Source organism: Rhinopithecus bieti, unplaced genomic scaffold (assembly GCF_001698545.2).
Source record: "Rhinopithecus bieti isolate Rb0 unplaced genomic scaffold, ASM169854v2 scaffold_2439, whole genome shotgun sequence".
NCBI lineage: Eukaryota > Metazoa > Chordata > Mammalia > Primates > Cercopithecidae > Rhinopithecus > Rhinopithecus bieti.
The window spans coordinates 43,578-70,340 of NW_016804232.1; the positions used below are offsets into that span (position 1 = coordinate 43,578).

Sequence of the window (26,763 nt, forward strand, 5' to 3'; positions counted from 1 at the left end):
AAAACAACGTAGTGAGTAGGAGAGGTTGAACCAGATAAATAAACATGGGTGACCTAGAAAAGCTGTTGGTGAGAGAGTAGAACCCTGAAAAAGATGAGGCTGGTCACTTGTATAGATTTCTGCAAAGCTTCTGCTTTGAGAAAATATAGAATTTGGCAACTCCACATAAAGTCACCACATGAATGTTTAGCTAGAAGACTGTTTACAAGCACACTGGTGGTAACTATGGCTTCCCAATTCATAATTATAAACAAAGACTCAATAAACATTTATTGAATGGGATGGCTCTAACTGTCTGCTACCGTGCACCTCCCACAAGGCACAATAGTAGGTAGCTATGTCCTGTTTCTCTACATTGTGAATGGTGAGGGTGGATGTAGACGTTTTGGGTATCCTATCCACCTCAAATTTGCCCGACGGAATGCTGGATTCCTTTCTGACAGTGCCGTCATCTAAAATGCACACCAGGAACTGTATGACTTCACCAGGTCTTTCTCGATACCAATATATAGATGTTTCAGAAATTGTTACTCCAGACACCACACATTCCAGGCGGGCTGTTTTTGACAGCATTTTAGTACTGGAAATTTGAGGTTGCTCTAGGTGACCTGCACCATATACGCACACTGGTGGGAAAACATGGGAGGGAGTAAATAAACCAAGAATTTGGAATTTATAAAAATATATGACAATAGAGAATATCAGTCCAAAGTGATTGGGGGAGCAAAACTACTTACGAGCCCCAAGGACTGCCAGTGTTGACGCGTGGAGCAGTGACAGCATGTCTGCAGGCACCGTGCTCTCTGCCAGGGCAGCCTGGAATCACCGCAAAGAAACGCTAGACCCCTGTGGCTTGGCTGAGTCCACCAAGTCAAACTTCCCATGGGTGAAGGTGGCACGGGGCCTCCTGCATCATTGTAAAGCGGTGTCCTCACCACCTGTTAGCACTTCCAGTCTGTGTGAAGACAGTCCTACGAGGTCTGAGGCCTGAAATCAGACCACATAGTTTAGACAACCACCTCAGACCACACGGCGGCCACCGCAGCAAGTTGTCAGGCTGGTGTCGTTGGTTGTCAGGGCTGTGACATGCAGCCTTGTCTTCTGAGAGCTTGTCTTCAACCAGCTGGAGCGATGTTGGTCCGTTAAGCTGCTTAGCTCTGCTCTGCTACCCACACAGCCTGCAGCACGGGGCCCTTCTGGTCACCTTCATGGGGCTGGGCCCTCCATCCCAGTTTGTTTGCTTCTGTTGAAGATTCAGGTTCCTGTCCCCTCCCTCAGCTACCTGAATAATGTACGTCTCCTGAATCCCAGCCTCTCCTCGATGACAGTTTCCTAATGTCTGTTGTTCTTTCTCTAACCCAAGACATTTAATCTGTCCCAAGGTATTTTTACAAACTGCTGTCCCCCATTGCACCCCTTAAAAGCTGCTGTGTTCCAGATTTCCATTCTTAATTTACCCACTGGGAACTGCGGCTCACTGCCACCGCCCAGCATCGCAAGAGAGTATCAAAACCTTATATCACTGTCCTGGGGAAAGAGCAAAGGTCAAATTATGTTTTCTACCAAATGCATGTCACTTTTGCACCATCATAAAGTAAAAAATACTTAAGTCGGTCCTCAGTTAAATCGAAAACTGTCTGTACCCGTATCCAGCTAACTCTGGGACATTTTCAAGTACGTCTGACACGGGATCTCAAACCAAGTCTGCTCATAGCTAGAGTGAACTTATTCCCTTCTCCCAACCCGTATCTTCTTCCGAGTTCCCTGTATGACATGACTACCCCAAGGACGTGATGTGACCTTGCCCCAGCTCACCAGCAGCAATGCACCTACATTGCCCAGGCCGGGAACCTGAGCATCAGCCTCAATTCTCCCCTCTAACTAATTCACCACACTCCAATTCCTGAGGATTCTACGTCCTAAACATTTCCTGGCTCACCACTGCCTCCACCTCACGCACCTCCGTGCGTGCCATCTTGGCCCCTCCCACCCACCTTCCCCATGGCCACTAGACTGACCTGGTCATTTTCCTGCTCTAAATTCCTCCCTCGCTCTACCTTGCCTCTGAAGATGAAGCCCAGAGTTCTTAGGATAAGAGGCTCTCTGTGATGTGGCCAGTGCCTCCCTGTCCTTCCATCTTCATTCAGTCACTCTCTGCCTAGAATTCCACGACCCACTTCTGTGGATTGACTTGCAGTTTTTTGTGTTTGGACTGCTTTCTAATCCACTTTCCCTGGCTAATTCCTATTTATCCTTTTGGGCTCAGCCCCAGGCAGTCTTCCCCAGGAAGCCCCCTTACCCAGTAAGACCGGGATGGAGATGCTTACAATTGCTTTCTCTCAGCGCCGCCTAGTGTCTTCCTCTCTCCTAGCACCTCCTGCCCAAGCCTTGGCTTGTTTACCCATTTCTCTCTCATTCTGAACTCCAGTTAGAGTTCCCAGGGGAGTAAGATCATGTGCTGTTTATCTCTCTATTCCCAGGTGTTTATTGAATAGATGAAAGGGTGGAATAAGGGAATGGACGGCCATTGTAGCATTTTTTGTCGTTCTGATGTTAACGAAACATTACCATTTAAAATACAGTTTTTAAAGAGTTACCAAGCAATGGACACTTAGTGAATGCCTTTAATGTGTCAAGCACTTTTTAGCCATTATGATATTTAATCCCATAAATTTAATACAATCTTCACTAGGCCCTACTCAAAGCAGGTCAGGTAATAGGTCAAGGTTTAACAGCTTGTTGGTGACAGATTTAAGATTAATTCTGTCGGGCTGCAAAGCCTGAGCTCTTTGAATAGTTCTCTCTGCCTCTGTTTTCTCATCTATCGAATGAGAATAAAATCACAGCCTACTTTACCGGATGTTGCAAAGAATAAATGTTAGCCCAGGTAGAGTGTTTAGGGCAGTGCCTGACACGGAGCAAGCCCTTGGAAACTGATGGTGATTTCTGTTATACTCTCCCACGCTGTCTTCTGTGACCTTGCCCCAGCTCACCAGCAGCAATGCACCAGCCACGCTCTTGTCTTGATGAGACAGACTAGCTGGGAGGCTCCCCAAAGCAACTGATGATGAGAGGGAAATAATTTGGGACCATTTCTAAGAAATAGAAGTTGAAAAGTCTGCTGATGATGCCTCTGAAGGTGAGATCACTTAAGAAATATATCATCTTGGTCTCTAAGCTAACCTATCACCCTGGAGGTTGAGGCTGAAACCAAGTGGTATAATTCAGAGGGAGATCAATTTTGAACATTGCTGTTTTCTCTATTTTGGAGATGAGGAATCTGATGGCTAGGAAATTTAAGACCTCGCTCAAGGTCACTGCGTTCATGAAGAGTAGAGCAGGTGTTGGTGAGGAGTGAAGGTAGAGGTTTGCGGTGGTGAAGGTTCACTGCAGCGGCAGAGTCTCCTCTTGAGGAAATGAAAGATGTTGTTCTGTAAGGAGGCGACTGGGGAGCTTGCTCCTCCATTTGGCCACTGCCTGATAATCACCTTTTCACCAAATTTGCTATTGTTTGGAGTCAAGCACTGAGAGAGGGGGCAGGCAGCAGAGGGGACATCTCTCTGTGCCCATTTGGTTTTATCAGGACAATTAGAAAAATGAAATGAAGGAGCAACCCCAAAACAGAATGAAAGTTTACTCCCGTACAGCCTCTGTCCTCCTCACACAAGTTGGAAGGCTTTAGCCGTGACCTGAGACTTCACTAAGGTTGGAGACGCTGGGTTGTTTCAGAAGCAAGGCGTGGCTGTTTTTCTTTTGCTTTTTTTTTTTTTTTTTTGAGACAGAGTTTCACTCTTGTTTCCCAGGATGCAGTGCAAATGGCACGATCTCGGCTCACCCCAACCTCTACCTCCCGGGTTCAAGCGATTCTCCTGCCTTAGCCTTCCAAGTAGCTGGGACTACAGGCATGAGTCACCACGTCTGGCTAATGTTGTATTTTTAGTAGAGACGGGGCTTCTCCATGTTGGTCAGGCTGCTGTCAAACTCCCGACCTCAGGTGATCTTCCTGCCTCGGCCTCCCAAAATGCTGGGATTACAGGAATGAGCCACAGTGCCCAGCCTGCAAGGCGTGTCTTAAATATCAATCTCTAGCACAAAAACAGAAGTTGAGAGAGGTGGACAACAAGTGAAGGAATATGATGGACTGAGTTCCTTCAAAATTGTTTGGACTTTACATTCATCCATCTTTTTTACTAATGTCATCAAGTCACACATAAACTTTCACTCTTCCATTGAAAAGTGTTTGTTTTTGTTTTTTATTTGTATAAATTTAAAGGGTACAGGTGCAATTTTGTTACACACATATAATGCATAGTGGTAAAGTCTTGGCTTTTAGTATACCCCACATCTGGATAATACGCATTGTGATGTGAAATTACTTAATTTCCATCTGTACTCCTTCTGCCCTCCACCACTCTTACAAGCCACCAAAGTCTCGTTCCATACCCTATGTCCACGTGTACACATTATTTAGCTACCACTTATAAGTGAGAATATCCAGTATTTGTCTTTCTATTTCTGAGTTGTTTCACTTTAGATAATGGCCTCCAGTTTCCTCCACGTTTCTGCAAAAAACAGGATTTCATTCTTTTGTATGGATGAGTAGTATTCCATTGTGTGTATATACCACATTTATTATGGATGAATAGTACTCCACTGTGTATATATACCACATTTTCTTTATCCAGTCATCCACTGATGGACATTTAGATTAATTCCATATTCTTGCTATTATGGACAGTGCTGCAATAAATATATGAATGTGGTATAATATAATAATTTCTTTTCCTTTGGGTGGATATCCAGTCATGGGATTCCTGGATTGAATGGTAGTTCTATTTTTAGGTCTTTGAGAAATTTCCATACTGTTTTCCAGAGAAGTTGTACTAATTTACATTCTCATCAACAGTATATTAAGCATTCCTTGGAAAAGGCATTTAAATTCAGCTTAGACTTCAAAGAATTTCTTTTTCTTCTGCACATAGAGTGGCAGAGGGGTTTCCTGTTTAGTGCTGGAGGATCAGTAACACAGGTTTTCTTTTTTTTCTTTCATTTATATTCTGTTAAAGAAGACTGCTTTATATGAAGGTAGTCAGCATAGTGATCTTATGTGTATGGCTTTGCTTTAATACAAAAATCACAGTCACATAACCTAGCAGACATTTGACTAAACCTCCTCATTTGTTAGATGGGAGAACAAAAGTCTAGAGAGACTTGGGATACACACATGTTCCACAGTGGGGTCCTGTTCAAGGAGAAGTGGAAGGCAGAGTCCCAGTGTCTCATCCAGGGAGTACTGCATCACCCTGCCATGGTGACTGTCTACTCACATAAGTTCCCGTGCAGCCTGCCCAGGGATGAACATACTGAGGAGTGTGCAATCTTGTTTCCTATGCTTCTAATTGCTGACTCTATTGCAAAATGGTAACAGTCCCAGGGCCAAGAGCTTGGAAGCTGGAAACAGGGGTACGCTTCCAGTCTCAGCTTTTCAACCATTTTGTGGTAAATCTCAGCAAGTCCTCCACCCTTGAAATCTCTTCCAAAATATTTTATTTGTGCATTCTTCAGGGGAGATGGTCAGACTCTTAAATGATCGTCTCTAACAGTACTGTCCAATAGAAATAAATGTGAGTCACCAAGGTGAGTCACACACTTAAATTTTTCTAGTTGCTGCATTAAACAAAGTAAAGAGAAACAGGTAAAATTCGTTTTAATGCTATTGGTTTTAGTCCAAGATACCTAAATATAATCATTTCAACTTTTGGTCATTATAAAATTTATTTCATTTTTTAACACTAAATCTTCAAAATGTGATTTTGGACATACAGCCCATCTCAGCTTGGACTATTGTACTTGGTATGTTTCCCATGCTCAATAGCCACATGTGGCTAGTGGCATCCAGATTCAGGAGCACAGGTCATCCTGCAAAGGCTTCAGAGACAATGAATGGGAGCATCTTTAAACAGACCCCTTTCAATGAGATAGATCACTGAATCTGCACAGGCTGAGAGCCTCGTCCATAGTGGCACTGCGGAAGAGACCTCCAGGATAGATGGGGAGGCGAGGGACAGGGGACAGGACTTTTTTGCTTCTGTGCCCCAGGGAAACCCAAGGGACCAAGAGTTAGTGAAAATGCCCAAGGCCTTGTTGGATTGGGAGGAAGAGTCCTTTTTGTGCAGGCCTGGGGTGGAGTGCAGGGCTGTGCAGGTCCCAGGCAGTGCAGTAGTTCATGCCCTCGATGCCTGTCTCCAGCTTCAGCGCTGCCAGGGTACAGCTGCTGCCATCCTTGGCTGCGATTTTATCTACTTTCAAGATGGAATCCCACTGCACATCCAACGTGGACATGGCCAGCTGGTAGAGCCCCTCAGGGACCTGGCCCTTCTGCTGCCGGTACCAGTGGATGTAGCTGATCCTGGTGCAGACCAAGCACTGCAGGATGACCGAGCTTCCCTAGCGCCCCAGGACATTGGCCAGCTGCTCTGGCCTGATGAGCCACCAGCCAGCTGTCAGGGAGACAGCAGTGAGGTAGGGATGACCCAAAGCCTCGCCACCTCTCCACAGGTCCTTAGGTAGGAGACTGACCTGGAAACAGGATGGCCCAAAGGCAGGCAAGGCGGCCCAGCACCTCTCTGATCCCAACCGGGGGAGAGGAGCCCAGAGTGACCTGTTTCAAACCGTGGACCTGAACCACACTTTTCTGAGTTATGGTAACGGTCAGCTTAGGGCCTGAACTGCTGTTTCCCTTGTGGTGCAAGGAGGTAACCAATGAGAGAAATGGGGGAGGGAGAAAGAAGTCCCAGAGGAGCGACAGAAATCCGACCACAAGATGAAGGGTGGGATGACCAATAGCTAGAGTTCTAAAAAAGGCTTAAAGAGTGTTGATGGTATAATTAGCGAAACTCTTCGACTGCACTAATTGGTTTATGGTCATTGCTTTATTAAATCCTAAAATAACTCTATAGGATAAATGTTATCTCCAATTTAGAAATGAAGGAGTAGGGCTGTTTTTTAAAGTAGCTTTTACAAGGCTGTAACACCTAAGGAGAATCAGAGTTGGGACAGAAGCCAGGCCTGACTGGTGACAAATCTCCTGCTTCATGTAACCATCCTATACTCAGAGAACAATGAGTGTGCTGCTTGCTGCAGAGGAAGGGACAAACACTAAACAGCAATCCCTGACAAAAACCCATGCCCACGTCTGAGCCAGCTTCGGAGCATGGAACCCAGAGGTCCTAGGAGAAGGAGTTTTTCAGTGCCCTAAAATAACATGATAGCTGTGTAGTCTTGGGCAAGTTATTTCACCTCTTTTTCCTCATTTGTAAAGAGGGGAGTCATGGGGCCACATGGAGAGTAAACAGGAGAATGTGAGCAGAGTACGCAGCACAGTCCCGTCTGCATAGACCATGCTCAGGAAATGTGGGGTGTTGTTATTGCACCTGGAAACTGGATGGGTTCCAGCAAATGATCTCTGGAGTTTGCACAAAGTAGAAATTATAGGGACTAACACAGTTTTCAAGAACCAGGTGTGTGTGTGTGTGTGTGTGTCCAAAAGAAGAAGGCTAAGTCAGGCCAGCAGACAGAGAGGGCCTGGAGGCAGGACCAGCTCATTCTCTGCCAGTGGCATGTCCTTGAAAATGGTGAAGATAGGGCATTGGGAAGGACACATCTGCCAGAGGCTTGGAGAAATAGACCCAGCCTTGACTTCCTACTGAAATGAAGGTTAATTTTCAGCTTTGCTAATGATACCCAGGACCTCCTGAGTAGTCAAAGAGATGGCCATGAGGGGAAGCCTATGGGCATGGCAAGAAAAGGGGTCTGGCTTGGCAGGGGAAGTTGTGAGTCCCTGGGCTCCCAGTTATGGTCAGAAAAGGTCAACATAGGGAAATGACAGGTAGAAAGTGTGAAATACAGACAGTGAGCAACAGAAATGGGCAAATTGTTTGTCTTCAATCTTTCTCTATTTTTTAGATTGTTTTAGCAATAAGAAAAAATATTATTTTGGAGGAGAAAAAATGTATAACCACTACATTTGTTTTCCATATTCAAATTGGTTATTTATTGCACCTTGTGCTTATAAGGTGCAATATGCACATGAAAAAAGTGATATGTTTCATTTTAGTCTCGTCATAACAAATCAAACCATGTTAGAATCACATCTGAGGTAATATACCAAGTCAACATGGCGTTGCATAATGAAGTGCAGTGGAAAACCTCATCCTGAAGGCTTTTCTTGAAGGTAAATTTAATAGAAAATAAAAAATCAGTAATGCTTACAGGATACTTAGGTCATCACTGATTCATGCACAAATTTGGTTATTACTATTCTATAATAAATTTGGTTGACTTTTGGACAACCTCATTGGTGAGAATAATTTTAATAGTTTCCATTTTCTAATTTTTTGTTTGTTTATTTCAATAGTTTTGGGGGAATAGGTAGCTTTTGGTTACATGGATAAGTTATTTTGTGTTGTCAGTGTTCAAAACTATGTTTTTTCTCAATTGCTGTTTTAACCATTTTAATTCAATTACTGATCATTAAAGACTTGAAAGCTGTTAGCAACTTTTGGGAGGGAGGGAGGGAAGGAAGGAAGGAGGGAGGGAGGGAAGGAAGGAAGGGAGGAGGGAGGAAGGAAGGGAGGGAGGAAGGAAGGGAGGAGGGAGGGAGGGAGAGAGGAAGGAAGGAAAGATGGAAGGAAGGAAGGGAGGGAGGGAGGGAGGGAGGAAGGAAGGAAGGAAGGAAGGAAGGAAGGAAGGAAGGAAGGAAGGAAGGGAGGCAAGCAAGCAAGCTAGGAAGGGAGCTAGGGAGGGAGGCAGAGGAGGGCAGAAAAGGGATGTGTAGAAAACAGCAAGTAACCAGGAAAGTAGAGAGAGGAAAAATAAAAGGAAGGTAGAGGGAGAGAATGTTCAACTGCATATCTAGGCCTAGTGTTTTAGCGGTAATTATAGTATTGCTTATATTGCTATAGACATAAGGAATAAGCAACACTCTCAGCTGTGATCTCTGGATATACGATTCAGTATAAATACCTTTCCCATTTGCTGTCCAAAATATCTCACTTCACAGCTGGACCCTAGGTGTACCTGTCTGTCCTAAGAAGCAGAGTGAGTGGGCCTCCCCTATGTCCTAGGAGAGCTGAGAGAACCTTGCTCTCAGCCAGGATGCTTGTCTGAGGCCTGGAGATGGCAGCCTGGTCTTCAGGAAAGTCCTAGGGGAGGGTGGAGAATAGGGTGCAGCTGCCAGGGGAGTGTGATATTAGTGGGGAGATCAAGAGTTAAGCTGTGTTTCTCTTTGTACAGAATACAGTAAATTTGGTGGCAAGAAATGAGATGGGTCATTTCTACCTTGTGTACCAGAAGCAGCCACAAGGCAGATTTTCAGTGTGGTGTAGGGCAGGTATGAATCACTGTGCCTGTCCCAGTTGGCACAGTAATAGACCCCAGAGTCACTTTCATTTAGTTTTAGAGGTATAAATTTCCGACTTACCCTTCTACTTCCATAATTATCATGCTTTCCTAGACTGACGCCTGATTCCAACACATCCCTGGAGTGAAGAGGTCATGGCACAGAAGACGCTGTGGGGCCTTCTCCTCCTGGAGTTGGTACCAGTGGATGTAGAGGTATTTTCTACAGGAAGATCACAGGTGATAACAGCAGATGACCCTGACCCTCTGGTGCCTGACTTTATTCTTGCTTCCAGGTTAGTAGATATCTGACTGGCAGCAATGGGAACAACACAGAATATAATGAGGCATTTCTTAGTATGGCATCCCTTGCAAAAGAAGAAAAAAACCAAACCAAACCAAAACAAAACAAAACCCGTGAGCCTCTCTGTAGGCAGCACACATACCAGGAGACAGGAAAGCTAGAAGCACGGCTAGGTCCACTGCATGCCTTCCTCTCTGGGGTTGTGGAAGGAAAGGAACCAGATGGAGAGGAGCAGAAGACCCTCTCAAAACTCAGGTTCTACTCAACAAGGAAGTGATCTCTGGCACAGAAGGCAGTGGGGGGAGTTGGTCTTCTTGAGTCACAAGCAGAGAGAAGTGACTGAGGATCTACCTTAGGGAACTCCCAAACCTTCCTCCCAGAGGGATGGTACCTGGGAGGACCTGCAGAGGAGCTCCTGCTTCTCTGCTCAGGCCTGTTCTCCAGCGTTGTCTGTGGCAGCTGAGAGCAGGCCCTCTGCAGAAGACAGCCAGGGGCATGGAGAGCTCAAGCCTGCAGCAGAGGGACTGCAAATGTCAAGGAAGCTGACCCCGGAGTCAGCTGGCTCAGCCCTCGGAGGGGGCAGTCCCACAGTAGGCTCGCACCCTGCACTTCAGAGTTGCAGCAGCAAATGCTGATGCCAGGACCTTGTCCTGCCAGGAAGCCTCTGATGAGGGCCCTGAACTGCCTTCCTTTTTGCCTCTGCAGGGCACTTGGAGGCAACCACCCAAGGCCACTCTGAGAAGGGTTGAACCTGCTTTATTAAAAGGACTGAGGATCATGTATGTTGGTGGGTTTGGACTCTCCTGTAAGGTAAATGCGTGTGTCAGGGGGTGGAGGTGGGGAAGGAGTGTCTGTGATCCTGTGGGTGTGATCTCTTTATTAGAGGATTTTTGTTCATTGAAGTAGGTGTATGAGTTGTTGTTGTTGTTGCTGTTGTTTAAGTAGTTCAGGGTGCCATGTCATGCAATATTTGGAATATACATAAACCAAAAACTTGTTATTTACCTGAACTTCCAAATTCCCTGGGTATTGTCTATTTTGTTTGGCAGCCCTACCCTCAGAAAGTGAACTGAGATCTGCAGTGCACCTGGATTCACAGATGGAGATATAGGGGACAAAACAAGTACAGTAATATAATTGTGAAAATTCAGTAGGGTATACACAGATTTTCACCTCCTCTATAAGAAGTGTATAGAGACACACATTTAAAATATGCATAATGAGATGTAGAACAATGTCCCTCTCGGTGGTAGTGTTGGCCCAGCTCAGAGAGTTCAGTTTCTGCTGTCATCACAGCTGGGAATGAGAAAGGGAGGGGGCTCTGGTTGGTCTCCCTCTGCCACTGGACCACACGTGCAGGACATGAAGCTGCCGTAGGAGCAGCTCTGAAAGCTGAGTTCTCAGGGCCTGTTGCAGGAAGTCAGGGACCCCGAATGGAGGGACCTGATGAAGCTGTGGCAGAAGAACATAAATTGTGAAGATTTCATGGACATTTATCAGTTCCCCAAATTAATATTTTTATAATTTCTTACGCCTGTCTTTACTGCAGTCTTTGAACATAAATTGTGAAGATTTCATGGACATTTATCACTTCCCCAATCAATACTCTTATAATTTCCTATGCCTGTCTATACTTTAATCTCTTAATCCCGTCATCTTCATAAGCTGAGGATGTATGTCACCTCAGGACTCTGTGATGATTGCATTATCTGTACAAATTGTTTGTAAAACATGTGTGTTTGAACAATATAAAATCTGGGCACCTGAAAAAGAACAGGATAACAGCAATTTTCAGGGAACAAGGGATATAACCATAAGGTCTGACTGCCTGCGGTGTCAGGCAGAACAGAGTCATATTTTTCTTCTTGCAGAAAGCAAATAGGAGAAATATCGCTGAATTCTTTTCCCAGCAAGGAACAACCCTGGGGAAGGAATGCATTCCCAGGGGTAGGCCTATTGACGACCACTCTAGGAGTATCTGTCTTATGCGGTTGAAGATAAGGGATGAAATACGCCCTGGTCTCCTGTAGTGCCCTCAGGCTTACTAGGTTGGGGAAATTCCAGCCTGGTGAATTCTAGTCAGACCAGTTTTCTGCTCTCGAATCCTGTTTCCTGGTAAGATGTTTATCAAGATAGTATGTACCCAGTGGGACATGGAAACTCATCAGTAATTCTAATTTTGCCTTGGCCTTGTGATCTTTTATTGCCCTTTGAAACATGTGATCTTTGTGACTTACTCCCTATTCATACACCCTTCCCCTTTTGAAATCCCTAATAAAAATTTGCTGGCTTTGCGACTCAGGTGTGCATCATGGAACCTGCCGATATGTGATGTCACTTCCAGTGGCCCAGCTGTAGAATTTCTCTCTTTGTACTTTTTCTCTTTATTTCTCAGACTGGCCAACACTTAGGGAAAACAGAAAATAACCCACATTGAAATATTGGGGCTTATTCCCCGATATCTGGCACCCAACAAAATCAGCACCCAATAGGGCTCCTTGTGAAGGAGGGAAGCTTGCCTGCCTTGGAGCATGAAAAAGTCTTTCTGGACAGAAGTCTCACAGTTTAAAAATGGGAAGGGGGAGGATTGAGACCACACTAGAATGCACAGAAAATTCTTAAAACAAAAAAATAATGAGAGAAACTTCATCAGAATATGAAAAGAACTATAAAGCTACAGTGCTGAAGAGAGGGCAATACTAGCACTAGAATGACAGGATTCATGGAACACAGTGAAATGTCCAGAAAGAGAGCCACATGTATATAATATTTTATCATGTGATAAAGTTATACGTTAATATCCACAAGGAAATAGTCAATTATTTAATAAGTTCTCTTTTGGGTATTGGCTCACCATATGTAAACAAATGTTGTTGCATTTCTACCTTACCAGTTACAAATAGTGATTTAGTAGTAATAAAAGGAAAATCATTAGACTTAAACAATGATGAATTGCATACAAATTCTAGGTGAGACTGGCCTCTCTAAGTCTGACATCAAACTAGACACCATAGAAAAATTGATAGATTTTATTGTGTTTTTATCAAAGTTCAGTTCACCAAAAGGTGCCAAGTGTAAATAATAACAAATGAGGAGAAATATCTTCAACACATTTGATAAAGGGTCAGTATCTCTAAAATGGTGTATATTAATTCTTACGACCAATAAGAAAAAAATTAATTTAGTAAATTAACTACCAGAATGTCAGTACCCATATTTACCATCATATTATTATTATTAGTTTTTTTGAGACAGAGTCTCACTCTGTTCCCCAAACTGGACAGCAGTAGTGTGATCTTAGATAACTGAAAACTCCACCTTCCAGGCTCAAGAGATTCTCCTGCCTCAGCATCCAAAGTAGCTGGGATTACATGTGTGCACCACTACAGCCAGCTAACTTTTTGTACTTTTAGTAGAGACAGGGTTTCACCATGTTAGCTAAACTGGTCGCAGTCTCCTGGCCTAAGTGTTCCTATTGACTGGAATACTCAAATACTGGGATTACAGGCACAAGCCACCGGGCCTGGCCAGTATTATTATTATTAATACAGTAATTATTGTGTAAAAATTCCTGACAGAACAATGATACTATCATTAAATAATGCATAAAAACATTCAAATACATGATATGGATTTCTTTACGTATACTTATGAAGTATGTGCACCTTTAGAAGTAAGACACACAATCCAGACACAGGAAAATAAAAGATTGGTTCCAATGTATAAAAACAGAATATCAGAATGAAAATATAAATATGGCATTGAAATAGAACCAATACATACTCCGCTATGAAAACAGAGTGAAAAGCTCAAGTGAACTGATAAAATAGTTACCTATAGGGTGAGGGAGAAAAGAGGAACAAGAAATCTACAATGGAAGTTAAAATCTTCAAATCCATTTTCTTTTATAATTTTGACTTCAGTTCCGTGTCAATGTTTTATATACACAAAACAAATATGAAACAAAGTAAGACAACAAGTTTCCAAAATATTAAAATGAAAACTGAACAATTAAAGTAGCTGTACCAATGTTGGCACGAACAAATAGAGAAAATTATTTCAAATGATTTTGTGGAAAAAGTATTTTGATTATGTACCCGAAAAAGGAAAGAAAGAGAGAGAAAAGCAAAGAAGGAAGGAAGAAAAAAAAGAAGGAGAATGGATGGAAGGAAACAAGGGAGGAAGGGATAGAAGGATGGAGCGAGGGAGGGAGGAAGGGAGGGAGAAGAAAATAAAAGCAAGCAAAGAAGTAAGTAAAAGAGAGAATAAAAGGGAGGGCAGAGGGAGAGAATGTTCCACTGCATATCTAGGCCACGTATTTTGGTGGTAATTTTAGTATTGCTTGTATTGTTATAGACATAAGGAAAAAGCACCACTCTCAGCTGTGATCTCTGGACCATGATTGGATACATGATTCAGTAAAAACCCCCTCCCCATTTGCTGTCCAAAATATCTTGCTTCACAGCTGGACCCTAGGTTTACCTGTCTGTCCTAGGAAGCAGATTGAGTGGGCCTTGCCCATGTCCTAGGAGAGCTAAGAGAACCTTGCTCTCAGTCAGGCTGCTTAGCTGAGGCCTGGAGATGGCAGCTTGGTCTTCAGGAAAGTTCTGGGGGAGGGTGGCGAATAGGCGGCAGCTGCTGCCAGGGGAATGTGATATTAGGGAGTTAAGCTGTGTTTCTCTTGTTCAGCATACAGTAAATTTGGTGGCAGGAAGTGAGAGGGGGTGGCTCTATCTTGTGTACTAGAAGCAGTCACACGGCAGATTTTCAGTGTGGTGTTCAGCAGGTCTGAATCACTGTGCCTGTCCCAGGTGGCACAGTAATAGACCCCAGAATCATTTTCAATTAGATTTCGCAGTATCAATATCCAACTCCACCTTGTGCGTGTATGAGTATAATACTTTCCTAGACTGAGTCCTGATTTCAACACATCCCTTGAGTTGGAGACGTCATAGTATAGAAGACGCTGTGGGGCCTTCCCCTCCTGGTGTAGGTACCAGTGGATGTAGAAGTTACTGTCTCCGGAAAAATCACAAGTTATTTCAGCAGATGACCCAGCTGGCCTGGTGACTGACTTTGTTCTCCCTTCCAAGTTGGAAGATTTCTGACTGGCTGCAATGGAAACAACACAAAATATAATGAGGCATTCCTTAGTATGGCACCCCTTGCAAAAGAAGAAAACAAAACCAAACAGAACCTATGAGCCTCTCTGTAGGCAGCACACTCACCAGGAGACAAGAAAGCTAGAAGCAGGGCTAGGGCCCACCGCATGCCTTCCTCTCTGGGACCTTGGAAGGAAAGGGACAAGATGAAGAGGAGCAGAAGACCCTCTCAAAACTAAGGTGCCACTCAACAAAAAGTGATCCCTAGCACAGAAGACAGCAGGAGGAGCTGGTCTTCCCGAGACACAGGCAGAGAGAAGTGACTGAGGATCTGTCTTAGGGGACTCCCAAGCCTTCCTTCCAGAAGGGGTGGTGCCTGGGAAGACCTACAGAGGAACGCCTGCCTCTCTGCTCAGGTCCGTTCTCCAGCGCCCTCCTGTGGCCACTGAGAGCAGGCCGTCTGCAGAAGAGAGCCCAGGGCATGGAGCGCTCAGGCCTCCAGCAGAGGGACTGCAGATGTAGGGGAAGCTGACCCCCCAGTTAACAGGCTCAGAACTTGGAGGGGGCAGTCCCACAACAGGCTCACATCCTGCCTTTCAGACTTGCAGCAGCTAATGCTGATGCTAGGGCCTTGTCCTGACAGGAAGCCTCTGATTAGGGCCCTGAACTGCCTTCCTTTTTGCATCTGCAGACACATGGAGGCAACCACTCAAGGCCACTCTGAGAAGGGTTGAAGCTGCTTTATTAAAAGGACTGAGGATCAGTACGTTGGTGGGTGTTGGACTCTGCTCTAAGATAAATGGGTGTATGTGTGTCTGTGGGGGCGGGGGGTGGGGGGTGCCTGTGATCCTGTGGGTGTGATCTCTTTTTTAGAGGATTTTTGTTCGTTAAAGTAGGAGTATGAGGTTTCTTTCTTTCTTTCTTTCTTTTTTTTTAAGTAGTACTGGGTGCCATATCATGTAATATTTGGAACATACTTAAACTAAAAACTTGTCATTTACCTGAACTTCCAAATTGTCTGGTATTGAATATTTTATTTCTCAGCCCTACCCTCAGAAAGCGGACTGAGATCTGCAGTGCACCTGGATTCACAGATGGAAATATAGGAGACAAAACAAGTGCAGTAATATAATTGTGAAAATTCAGTCGGGCATACACAGATTTTCACCTCCTCTATAAGAAGCACATAGAGATACACGTTTGAAATATGCGTAATGAGATGCAGAACAATGTCCCTCTCGGTGGTAGTGTTGGCCCAGCTCAGAGAGTTCAGTTTCTGCTGTCATCACAGCTGGGAATGAGAAAGGGAGGAGGCTCCAATTGGTCTCCCTCTGCCTCTGGACCACACGTGCAGGACGTGACGCTGCCATAGGAGCAGCTCTGAAAGATGAGTTCTCGGGGTCATTGTGAAGGAGGCAAACATGCCTGCCTCGGAGCGTGAAAAAGTCTTGCTGGACAGAAGTCTCACGGTTCAAAAATGGGAAGGGAGAGAATTGAGATCACACTAGAATGCACAGAAAATTCTTAAAAGAAAAAAATAATGAGAGAAACCTCATCAGAATATGAAAAGAACTATGAAGCTACAGTGCTGAAGAGAGGGCAATACTGGCACTAGAATGACAAGATTCAAGGAACACAGTGGAAAATCCAGAAAGAGAGCCACATGTATGTAATAGTTTCTCATGTGATAAAGTTATATGTTAATATCCACAAGGAAATAGTCAATTAATTAATAAGTTCTCCTTTGGGTATTGACTTACCATATGGAAACAAATATTGTTGCATTTCTACCTTACCAGTCACAAATACTGACTTACATGTAATAAAAAGAAAATCATTAGACTTAAATGATGATGAATTGCATACAAATTCTAGGTGAGACTGGCCTCTCTAAGCCTGACATCAAACGAGACACCCTAGAAAAATTGATAGAATTAATTTTTTTAAAAGATGAATTCACCAAAAGGTGCCAAATGTAAATAATAACAAATGAGGAGAAATATCTTCAACACATTTGATAAAGGGTCAGTATCTCTAAAATGGTGTATATTAATTCTTACGACCAATAAGAAAATATTAATCCTCCAAAAGAAGAATAGGCAAAGAGTATGACAAGGCGATTCTCAAAAGAAGAAGTATGAATGACCTATAAAGTTGTAAAATAATGCTAGTACTCTTAAAGATGAGGGAATGCAAACCGAATTAACAAATGTCATTTTCGGAACCACAGAGCTTGGATTAAAGCATATGACTTTAGGGAATGTTAATTAACCTCCGAATTTCTAATGTTAAATTCAACAGTACTTTAAAACTTTAATGAAGTTTCTGTATAGATTAAATAAAATAGAAAGTAATGTACTTAGTAAATTAACTACCAGAATGTCAGTACCCATATTTACCATCAATATTATTATCATTAATAATTTTTTTGAGACAGAGTCTTGATCTGTTGCCCAAACTGGACTACTGGCAGTGGTGTGATCTTAGCTCACTGAAACCTTCACCTTCCAGGCTCAAGAGATTCTCCTGCCTCAGCATCCAAAGTAGCTGGGATTACATGTATGCACCATTACAGCCGGCTAATTTTTTGTATTTTTAGTAGAGACAGCGTTTCACCATGTTGGCTAAACTGGTCGCAATCTCCTGGCCTCAAGTGATCCTAACAACCGGACTACCCAAATGCTGGGATTACAGGATGAGCCACCAGGCCTGGCCAGTATTATTATTACTAATACAGTAATTATTGTATAAAAATTCCTGATAGATCAATGCTGCCATCATTAAATAATCAATGCATACGAACATTCAAATACATGATATAGATTTCTTTATGCGTACTTATGAAGTATGTGCACCTTTAGAAGTCAGACACCAAATCCAGACACGGGAAAATAAGACATTGATTAAAATGTATAAAAACCCAAATCGAATATCAGAACAATTGAAATAGAAACAATACATACTCCGCTATGAAAAACAGAGTGAAAAGCCTCAAGTTAACTGACAAAAATATTGTTACCTATAGGGTGAGGGAGAAAAGAGGAACGAGAAATCTACAATGGAAGTTAAAATCTTCAAATGCAACTTCTTTTATAATTTTAACTTCAGTTTCATGTAAATGTTTTACATATACAAAGCAAATATGAAACAGAACAAAGGAATACCACAAATTTCCAAAATATAAAAATGAAAACTGAACAATTAAAGTAGCTGTATCAATGTTGGCATGAACAAGTAGAGAAAAATCATTTCAAATGATTTTGTGGAAAAAGTATTTTGATTATGTACCCAAAAAGGCAAGAAAGAGAGATAAAAGCCAAGAAGGAAGGAAGGAAAAAAGGAAGGAGAATGGATGGAAGGAAAAAGGGAGGAAGGGAGGGAAAGAAGGAATGAGGGAGGGAGGGATGGAGAGATGGAAGGAGGAAGGGAGAGAGAGAAAAATAATAAAAGCAAGCAAAGAAGTAAGAAAGAAGAGAGAGAGAATAAAAGGGAGGGCAGAGGGAGAGAATGTTCAACTGTATATCTAGGCCTGGTGTTTTAGTGGTAATTATGGTATTGCATATATTATTATAGACATAAGGAATAAGCATCACTCTCAGCTGTGATCTCTGGATCATGGGATACATGATTCAGTATAAATACCCTTCCCATTTGCTGTCCAAAATATCTTGCTTCACAGCTGGACCCTAGGTGTACCTGTCTGTCCTAGGCAGCAGAGTGAGTGGGCCTCCCCCATGTCCTAGGAGAGCTAAAGAACCTTGCTCTCAGCCAGGCTGCTTCGCTGAGGCTTAGCTGAGATGGCAGCTTGGTCTTCAGGGAAGTCCTGGGGGAGGGTGGGGAACAGGGGGCTGCCAGGGGAGTGTAATACTGCAGGGGAGATCAGAGATCAGGAGTTAAGCTGTGTTTCTCTTGTTCAACATACAGTAAATTTGGTGGCAGGAAATGAGAGGGGGTGGCTCTATCCTGTGTACCAAAAGCAGCCACATGGCAGATTTTCAGTGTGGTGTTCAGCAGGTCTGAATCACTGTGCCTGTTCCAGTTGGCACAGTAATAGACCCCAGAATCATTTTCAATTAGATTTCGCAGTCTCAATCTCAAGTTCCTCCTTGTGCTTACATAAGTATCATACTTTCCTGGACTGATTCCTGATTCCAACACAACCCTGGAGTTGGAGGAGTCATAGTACAGAAGACGCTGTGGGGCCTTCCCTTCCTGGTGTAGATACCAGTGGATGTAGAAGCTACTGAATTCAGGAAGATCACAGGTGATTTCAGCAGATGACCCAGCTGGCCTGGTGACTGACTTTGTTCTCCCTTCCAAGTTGGAAGATTTCTGACTGGCTGCATTGGAAACAATGCAAAATATAATGAGGCATTCCTTAGTATGGCACCCCTTGCAAAAGAAGAAAACAAAACAAAACCTCTCTACAGGCAGCACACTCACCAGGACACAGGAGAGCTAGAAGCAGGACTGGGGCCCACCGCATGCCTTCCTCTCTTGGGCCTTGGAAGGAAAAGGATCAGATGAAGAGGAGCAGAAGATCCTCTCAAAACTCAGGTACCACTCAACAAGGAAGTGATCCCTAGCACAGAAGACAGTAGGAGGAGCTGGTCTTCCTGAGACACAGGCAGAGAGAAGTGACTGAGGATCTGTCTCAGGGGACTCCCAAGCCTTCCTCCCAGAAGCGGTGATGCCTGGGAGGACCAGCAGAGGAGCTCCTGCCTCTCTGCTCAGGCCCATTCTCCCGCGCTCTCTTGTGGCAGCTGAGAGCAGGCCCTCTGCAGGAGGGAGCCAGGGGCATGGAGAGCTCAGGCCCGCAGCAGAGGGAGTGCAGATGTGGGGAAAGCTGACCCTGGCACCAGCTAGCCATGGCCCTTGGGAGAGGGCAGTCCCACAGCAGGCTCACAACCTGTTCTTCAGAGTTGTAGCAGCTACTGCAAATGCCAGGACCTTCTCCTGCCAGGAAGTCTCTGATTAGGAAACTAAACCACCTTGCTTTTCGCATCTGCAAGGACACTTGGAGGCACCACCCAAGGCGTATGTTTATTGCGGCACCATTCACAATAGCAAAGACTTGGAATCAACCCAAATGTCCATCAATGATAGACTGGATTAAGAAAATATGGCACATATACACCATGGAATACTATGCAGCCGTAAAACAGGATGAGTTCATGTCCTTTGTAGGGACATGGATGAAGCAGGAAACCATCATTCTCAGCAAACTAGCACAAGGAAAGAAAACCAAACACTGCATGTTCTAACTCTTAGGTGGGAATTGAACAATGAGAACACATGGGCTCAGGGTAGGGAGCATCACACAGTGGGGCCTGTAGTGAGGTGGGCGGAGGGAGGAGGGATAGCACTGGCAGAAATACCTAATGTGGATGACGAGTTGATGGNTCAGCAAACTAGCACAAGGAAAGAAAACCAAACACTGCATGTTCTAACTCTTAGGTGGGAATTGAACAATGAGAACACATGGGCTCAGGGTAGGGAGCATCACACAGTGGGGCCTGTAGTGAGGTGGGCGGAGGGAGGAGGGATAGCACTGGCAGAAATACCTAATGTGGATGACGAGTTGATGGGTGCAGCACACCAACGTGGCACATGTATATGTAAGTAACAAACCTGCACGTTGTGCACATGTATCCTAGAACTTAAAGTATGATAAAAAAATAAAAATAAATAAATAAAATAAAATAAAAAAGGACTGAGGATCAGGCTTGTTGGTGGGTCTTGGACTCTGCTCTAAGATGAATGGGTGTATGTGTGTGGGGTGTGTGTGTGTATGTGATCCTGTGGGTGTGATCTCTTTATGAGAGGATTTTTGTTCATCAAAGTAGGAGTTTGTTTGTTTGCTTGTTTGTTTTTTAAAGTAGTTCAGGGTGCCATATCATGTAATATTTGGAACATACTTAAACTAAAAACTTGTCATTTACCTGAACTTCCAAATTGTCTGGTATTGAATATTTTATTTCTCAGCCCTACCCTCAGAAAGCGGACTGAGATCTGCAGTGCACCTGGATTCACAGATGGAAATATAGGGGACAAAACAAGTGCAGTAATATAATTGTGAAAATTCAGTCGGGCATACACAGATTTTCACCTCCTCTATAAGAAGCACATAGAGATACACCTTTGAAATATGCGTAATGAGATGTAGAACAATGTCCCTCTCGGTGGTAGTGTTGGCCCAGCTCAGAGAGTTCAGTTTCTGCTGTCATCACAGCTGGGAATGAGAAAGGGAGGGGGCTCTGGCTGGTCTCCCTCTGCCTCTGGACCACACGTGCAGGACGTGACGCTGCCATAGGAGCAGCTCTGAAAGATGAGTTCTCAGGGTTCTTATGAAGCCGAGGAGCTTGCCTGCCTTGGAGCGTGAAAAAGTCTTGCTGGACAGAAGTCCCACGGTTTAAAAATGGGAAGGGAGAGGATTGAGATCACACTAGAATGCACAGAAAATTCTTAAAACAAAAAAAATAATGAGAGAAACCTCATCAGAATGTGAAAAGAACTATGAAGCTACAGCGCTGAAGAGAGGGCAATACTGGCACTAGAATGACAAGATTCATGGAACACAGTGGAAAATCCAGAGAGAGAGCCACATGTATGTAATAGTTTATCATGTGATAAAGTTATATGTTAACATCCACAGGAAATAGTCAATTATTTAATAAGTTCTCTTTTGGGTATTGACTTACCATATGTAAACAAATATTGTTGCATTTCTACCTTACCAGTCACAAGTAGTAATTAAGTTGTAATAAAAAGAAAATCATTAGACTTAAATGATGATGAATTGCATACAAATTCTAGGTGAGATTGGCCTCTCTAAGCCTGATGTCAAAATAGAGACCCTAGAAAAATTGATAGATTTTTTTTTCAAAGTGCAATTCGCCAAAAGTTGTCAAATAAAATAATAACATAGGAGAAGATATAGTTCAACACATTTGATAAGGGGTCAGTTTCTCTAAAATGGTGTATATTAAGTCTTTCATACCAACGAGAAAAAATTAATCTTCCAAAAGGAAAATAGGTCAAGAGTGTGACAAGGCAATTCACAAAAGAAGAACTATAAATGACCCATAATGTTGTAAAAAATGCAAGTACTCCTAAAGATGGGGGAATGCAAACTGAATTAACAAATCTCATTTTCGGAATCGCAGAGCTTGGATTCCAATCATTATCAAGTTAAAGTATGTGACTTAGGGAATGTTAATTAATCCCCAAATTTCTAATGTTAAATTCAACAGTACTTTAAACCTTTGATGAAGTTTCTGTATAGATTAAATAAAATAGAAAGTAATGAACTTAGTAAATTAACTACCAGAATGTCAGTACCCATATTTACCATCAATATTATTATTATTATTAACTTTTTTGAGACAGTGTCTCGCTCTGTTGCCCAAACTTGATAGCAGTAGTGTGATCTTAGCTCACTGAATCTTTACCTTCCAGGTTCAAGTGATTCTCCTGCCTCAGCATCCAAAGTAGCTGGGATTACATGTGTGCACCACTACAGGCGGCTAATTTTTTGTATTTTTAGTAGAGACAGGGTTTCAACATGTTGGCTAAGCTGATCGCAATCTCCTGGCCTCAAGTGATCCTAACAACCGGACTACCCAAATGCTGGGATTACAGGATGAGCCACCAGGCCTGGCCAGTATTATTATTACTAATACAGTAATTATTGTATAAAAATTCCTGATAGACCAATGATGCCATCATTAAATAATCAATGCATAAAACATTCAAATACATGATACGGATTTCTTTATGCGTACTTATGAAGTATGTGCACCTTTAGGAGTCAGACACCAGATCCAGACACGGGAAAATAAGAGATTGATTAAAATGTATAAAACCAAATATAGGAACAAAATATAAATATGTCATTTAAATAGAATTGATACATACTGCGCTATGACAAACAAAGTTAAAAGTTCAAGAAAACTGATAAAATATTTTACCTATAGGGTGAGGGAGAAAAGAGGAACGAGAACTCTACAATGGATGCTAAAATCTTCAAATGCATCTTCTATAATTTTGACTTCAGTTCCATGTAAATGTTTTATATATACAAAACAAATATTAAACAAAACAAAGTAACACAACAAATTTCCAAAATATAAAAATGAAGACTGAACATTTAAAGTAGCTGTATCAATGTTGGCACGAACAAATAGAGGAAAATTATTTCAAATGATTTTGTGGAAAAAGTAGTCTGATTATGTACCCAAAAAGGAAAGAAAGAGAGAGAAAAGCAAGGAAGGAAGGAAGGAAAGAAACGGAGAATGGATGGAAGGAAGGAAGAACGGGGGAGGGAGGGAAGATGGAAGGGAAGGAAGAAGGGAGGGAGGGAGAGAAAAATAATAAAAGCAAACATGGAAGTAAGAAAGGAGGACGAAGATAAAAGGGAGGGCAGAGGGAGAGAATGTTCAACTGCATATGTAGGCCTAGTGTTTTGGTGGTCATTATAGTATTGCGTATACTGTTATGGACATAAGGAATAAGCGCCACTCTCAGCTGTGATCTCTGGACCATGATTGGATACATGATTCAGTAAAAACACCCTTCCCATTTGCTGTCCAAAATATCTTGCTTCACAGCTGGACTCTAGGTGTACCTGTCTGTCCTAGGAAGCAGATTGAGTGGGCCTTGCCCATGTCCTAGGAGAGCTAAGAGAACCTTGCTCTCAGTCAGGTTGCTTAGCTGAGGCCTGGAGATGGCAGCTTGGTCTTCAGGAAAGTTCTGGGGGAGGGTGGCGAACAGGCGGCAGCTGCTGCCAGGAGAATGTGATATTAGGGGGAGGTCAGGAGTTAAGCTGTGTTTCTCTTTGTACAGAATACAGTAAATTCAGGGCAGGAAATAAGAGTTGGCTGGTCTATCTTACCAGAAGCAACCACAGGCAGATTTTTAGTGTGGTGTAGGGCAGGTCTGAATCATGGTGCCTGTCCCAGGTGGCACAGTAATAGACCCCAGAATCATTTTCAATTAGATTTTGCAGTCTCAAATTCCAGCTCTTCCTTGTGCTTGCAGTATCGTACTTTCCTGGACTGATTCCTGATTCCAACACAACCTTGAAGTAGTAGGGTTCATAGTACAGAAGACGCTGTGGGGCCTTCCCCTCCTGGTGTAGGTACCAGTGGATGTATAAGGTACTGACTCCAGAAAGATCACAGGTGATTTCTGCAGGTGACCCAGTCGGCCCAGTGATTGTCTTCGTTTTCCCTTCCAAGTTGGAAGATTTCTGACTGGCTGCAATGGAAACGACAAAATATAATGAGGCATTTCTTAGTGTGGCACCCCTTGCAAAAGAAGAAAACAAAACAAAACAGAACCTATGAGCCTCTCTGTAGGCAGCACACTCACCAGGAGACAGGAGAGCTAGAAGCAGGGCTAGGGCCCACCGCATGCCTTCCTCTGTGGGGCCTTGGAAGGAAAGGGGTCAGATGAAGAGGAGCAGAGGAACCTCTCAAAATTCAGGTGCCACTCAACGAGGAAGTGATCCCTAGCATAGAAGACAGTAGGAGGACCAGGCAGAGAGAAGTGACTGAGGATCTGTCTTAGGGGACTCCCATGCCTTCCTTCCAGAAGGGGTGGTGCCTGGGAGGACCAGCAGAGGAGCTCCTGCCTGTCTGCTCAGGTCCATTCTCCAGCGCCCTCCTTTGGCCACTGAGAGCAGGCCCTATGCAGGAAATAGCCAGGGGCATGGAGAGCTCAGGCCTGCAGCAGAGGGAGTGCAGATGTGGGGAAAGCCGACCCTGGCGCCAGCTGGCAATGGCCCTTGGGAGAGGGCAGTCCCACAGCAGGCTCACAATCTGCTCTTCCGAGTTGCAGCAGCCAACACTGCTGCCAGGACCTGTCCTGTCAGGAAGCTTCTGATTAGGGCCCTGAATCACCTTCCTTTTCACATTTGCAAGTCCACTTGGAGGCAACCACCCAGGGCCACTCTGAGAAGACTTGAACCTGCTTTATTAACAGGACTGAGGGTCAGGCATGTTGGTTTACCTTGCACTCTGCTCAAAGAAAAACAATGGCAGTGGCTCTCACTAACCATCAGTAGGACATTGTAAGCACCAAAAGAATAACACCTGCACAAAATCTTGAAAACCATAGTACAGCAATTCCTCAAAAATCTAGAACTAGAAATACCATTTGTCCCGGCCATCCCATTACTGGATATATACCCAAAGGATTATAAATCATGCTGCTATAAAGACACATGCACACATATGTTTATTGTGGCACTATTCACAATAGCAAAGACTTGGAACCAACCCAAATGTCCACCAATGATAGACTGGATTAAGAAAATGTGGCACATATACACCACGGAAAGCTGTGCAGCCATAAAAAAGGATGGGTTCATGTCCTTTGTAGGGACATGGATGAAGCTGGAAACCATCATTCTCTGCAAACTATCGCAAGGCCAAAAAACCAAACAACGCATTTTCTCACTCATAGGTGGGAATTGAACAATGAGAACACTTGGACACAGGAAGGAGAACATCACATACCGGACCTGTCGTGGGATGGGGGGAGGGGGGAGGGATAGCATTAGGAGATATACCTAATGTAAATGACGAGTTAATGGGTGCAGTAAACCAACATGGCACATGTATACATATGTAACAAACCTGCACATTGTGCACATGTACCCTAGAGCTTAAAGTATAATAAAAAGAAAGAAAAAAAGAAAAACATAGTATAGCAAAATAAAGTCTTCTCTGGAGGTTTCTAAGTGGATGAAGCTGGAAACCATCATTCTCTGCAAACTATCGCAAGGCCAAAAAACCAAACAACGCATTTTCTCACTCATAGGTGGGAATTGAACAATGAGAACACTTGGACACAGGAAGGAGAACATCACATACCGGACCTGTCGTGGGATGGGGGGAGGGGGGAGGGATAGCATTAGGAGATATACCTAATGTAAATGACGAGTTAATGGGTGCAGTAAACCAACATGGCACATGTATACATATGTAACAAACCTGCACATTGTGCACATGTACCCTAGAGCTTAAAGTATAATAAAAGAAAGAAAAAAAGAAAACATAGTATAGCAAAATAAAGTCTTCTCTGGAGGTTTCTAAGACACTATCTCATTCTGAAAACAGAAAAGGAAATAATCAAACATTTACATTGCCAGTTCTGTACAAACTACTTTTCAGAATACCACAGAGTTTAAGAACGAAAGTTTTTTTTTTTTTTTTGGAGTCTTACTCTATGGCCCAGACTGGAGTGCAGTGACATGATCTCAGCTCACTGCAATCTCTGCCTCCCGGGTTCAAGCGATTCTCCTGCCTCAGCCTCCCAAGTAGCTGGGATTACAGGCACATGCCACCACACCCAGTTAATTTTTATATTTTTAATAGAGACAGGGTTTCACCATGTCGGCCAGGCTGGTCTTGAACTCCTGACCTCAAGTGACCCACCCACCTCGGCCTTCCAAAGTGCTGGGATTACAGGCATGAGCCACTGTGCGCGGCCGAATGAAAGTTCTTTTGTGGAAGTATTACGACCAATAAATTTAGGAGAAATGTTAAAATGAGAATATTAGCATTATGCAACCCTAATGATATATTGAATTTAGACAACTACCATGAATTGCTTTATAGCTTTCATGTGCACTGGCTGTATTTCTGTCTCTACTATTCTATTTCTCTATCTCCTGCATTGCTTTCTATCACTATGTTTTTCCGTCTCTGTCTTTATGTCCATATTTCTTTTTTCTCTGTCCCGTTGCTGTTCATCCCTTTACATTTTTCTTCTATAGCCCCCTCTTACAGCTCAGTTTCCTCTATTTTGCTTTAGTGCTCCTGTTTCTTAGTCTTTCTCTTCATATCTCTATATTTCTGTCTCTATCTGCCTATCTCTATTCATCTCTTTTTCTATTTCTCTATTTGTATCTCTCCTATCTATTTACTTTCTACCTCTTTCTCTCCTCCTCTC

At 43.3% G+C, this 26,763-nt stretch overlaps 1 pseudogene and 4 gene segments (V, D, J or C); all 5 read right to left on the minus strand.

Moving 5' to 3' along the window:
* Window positions 1-244: 244 nt before the first annotated feature.
* LOC108526564 (T-cell receptor gamma chain V region V108B-like) lies at window positions 245-1,483 on the minus strand. The segment is given in 2 exon segments: window positions 245-626; window positions 738-1,483. Coding segments are annotated over 2 exon segments (414 nt in total).
* Window positions 1,484-9,121: 7,638 nt separating this feature from the next.
* LOC108526556 (uncharacterized) lies at window positions 9,122-10,200 on the minus strand (annotated as a pseudogene).
* Window positions 10,201-13,326: 3,126 nt separating this feature from the next.
* Window positions 13,327-15,486, minus strand: LOC108526566 (T cell receptor gamma variable 3-like). The segment is given in 2 exon segments: window positions 13,327-14,815; window positions 14,932-15,486. Coding segments are annotated over 2 exon segments (498 nt in total).
* Window positions 15,487-18,255: 2,769 nt separating this feature from the next.
* Window positions 18,256-19,854, minus strand: LOC108526565 (T cell receptor gamma variable 3-like). The segment is given in 2 exon segments: window positions 18,256-19,145; window positions 19,249-19,854. Coding segments are annotated over 2 exon segments (504 nt in total).
* A 3,822-nt stretch (window positions 19,855-23,676) lies between these two features.
* Window positions 23,677-24,379, minus strand: LOC108526567 (T cell receptor gamma variable 3-like). The segment is given in 2 exon segments: window positions 23,677-24,063; window positions 24,178-24,379. Coding segments are annotated over 2 exon segments (417 nt in total).
* Window positions 24,380-26,763: the final 2,384 nt, after the last annotated feature.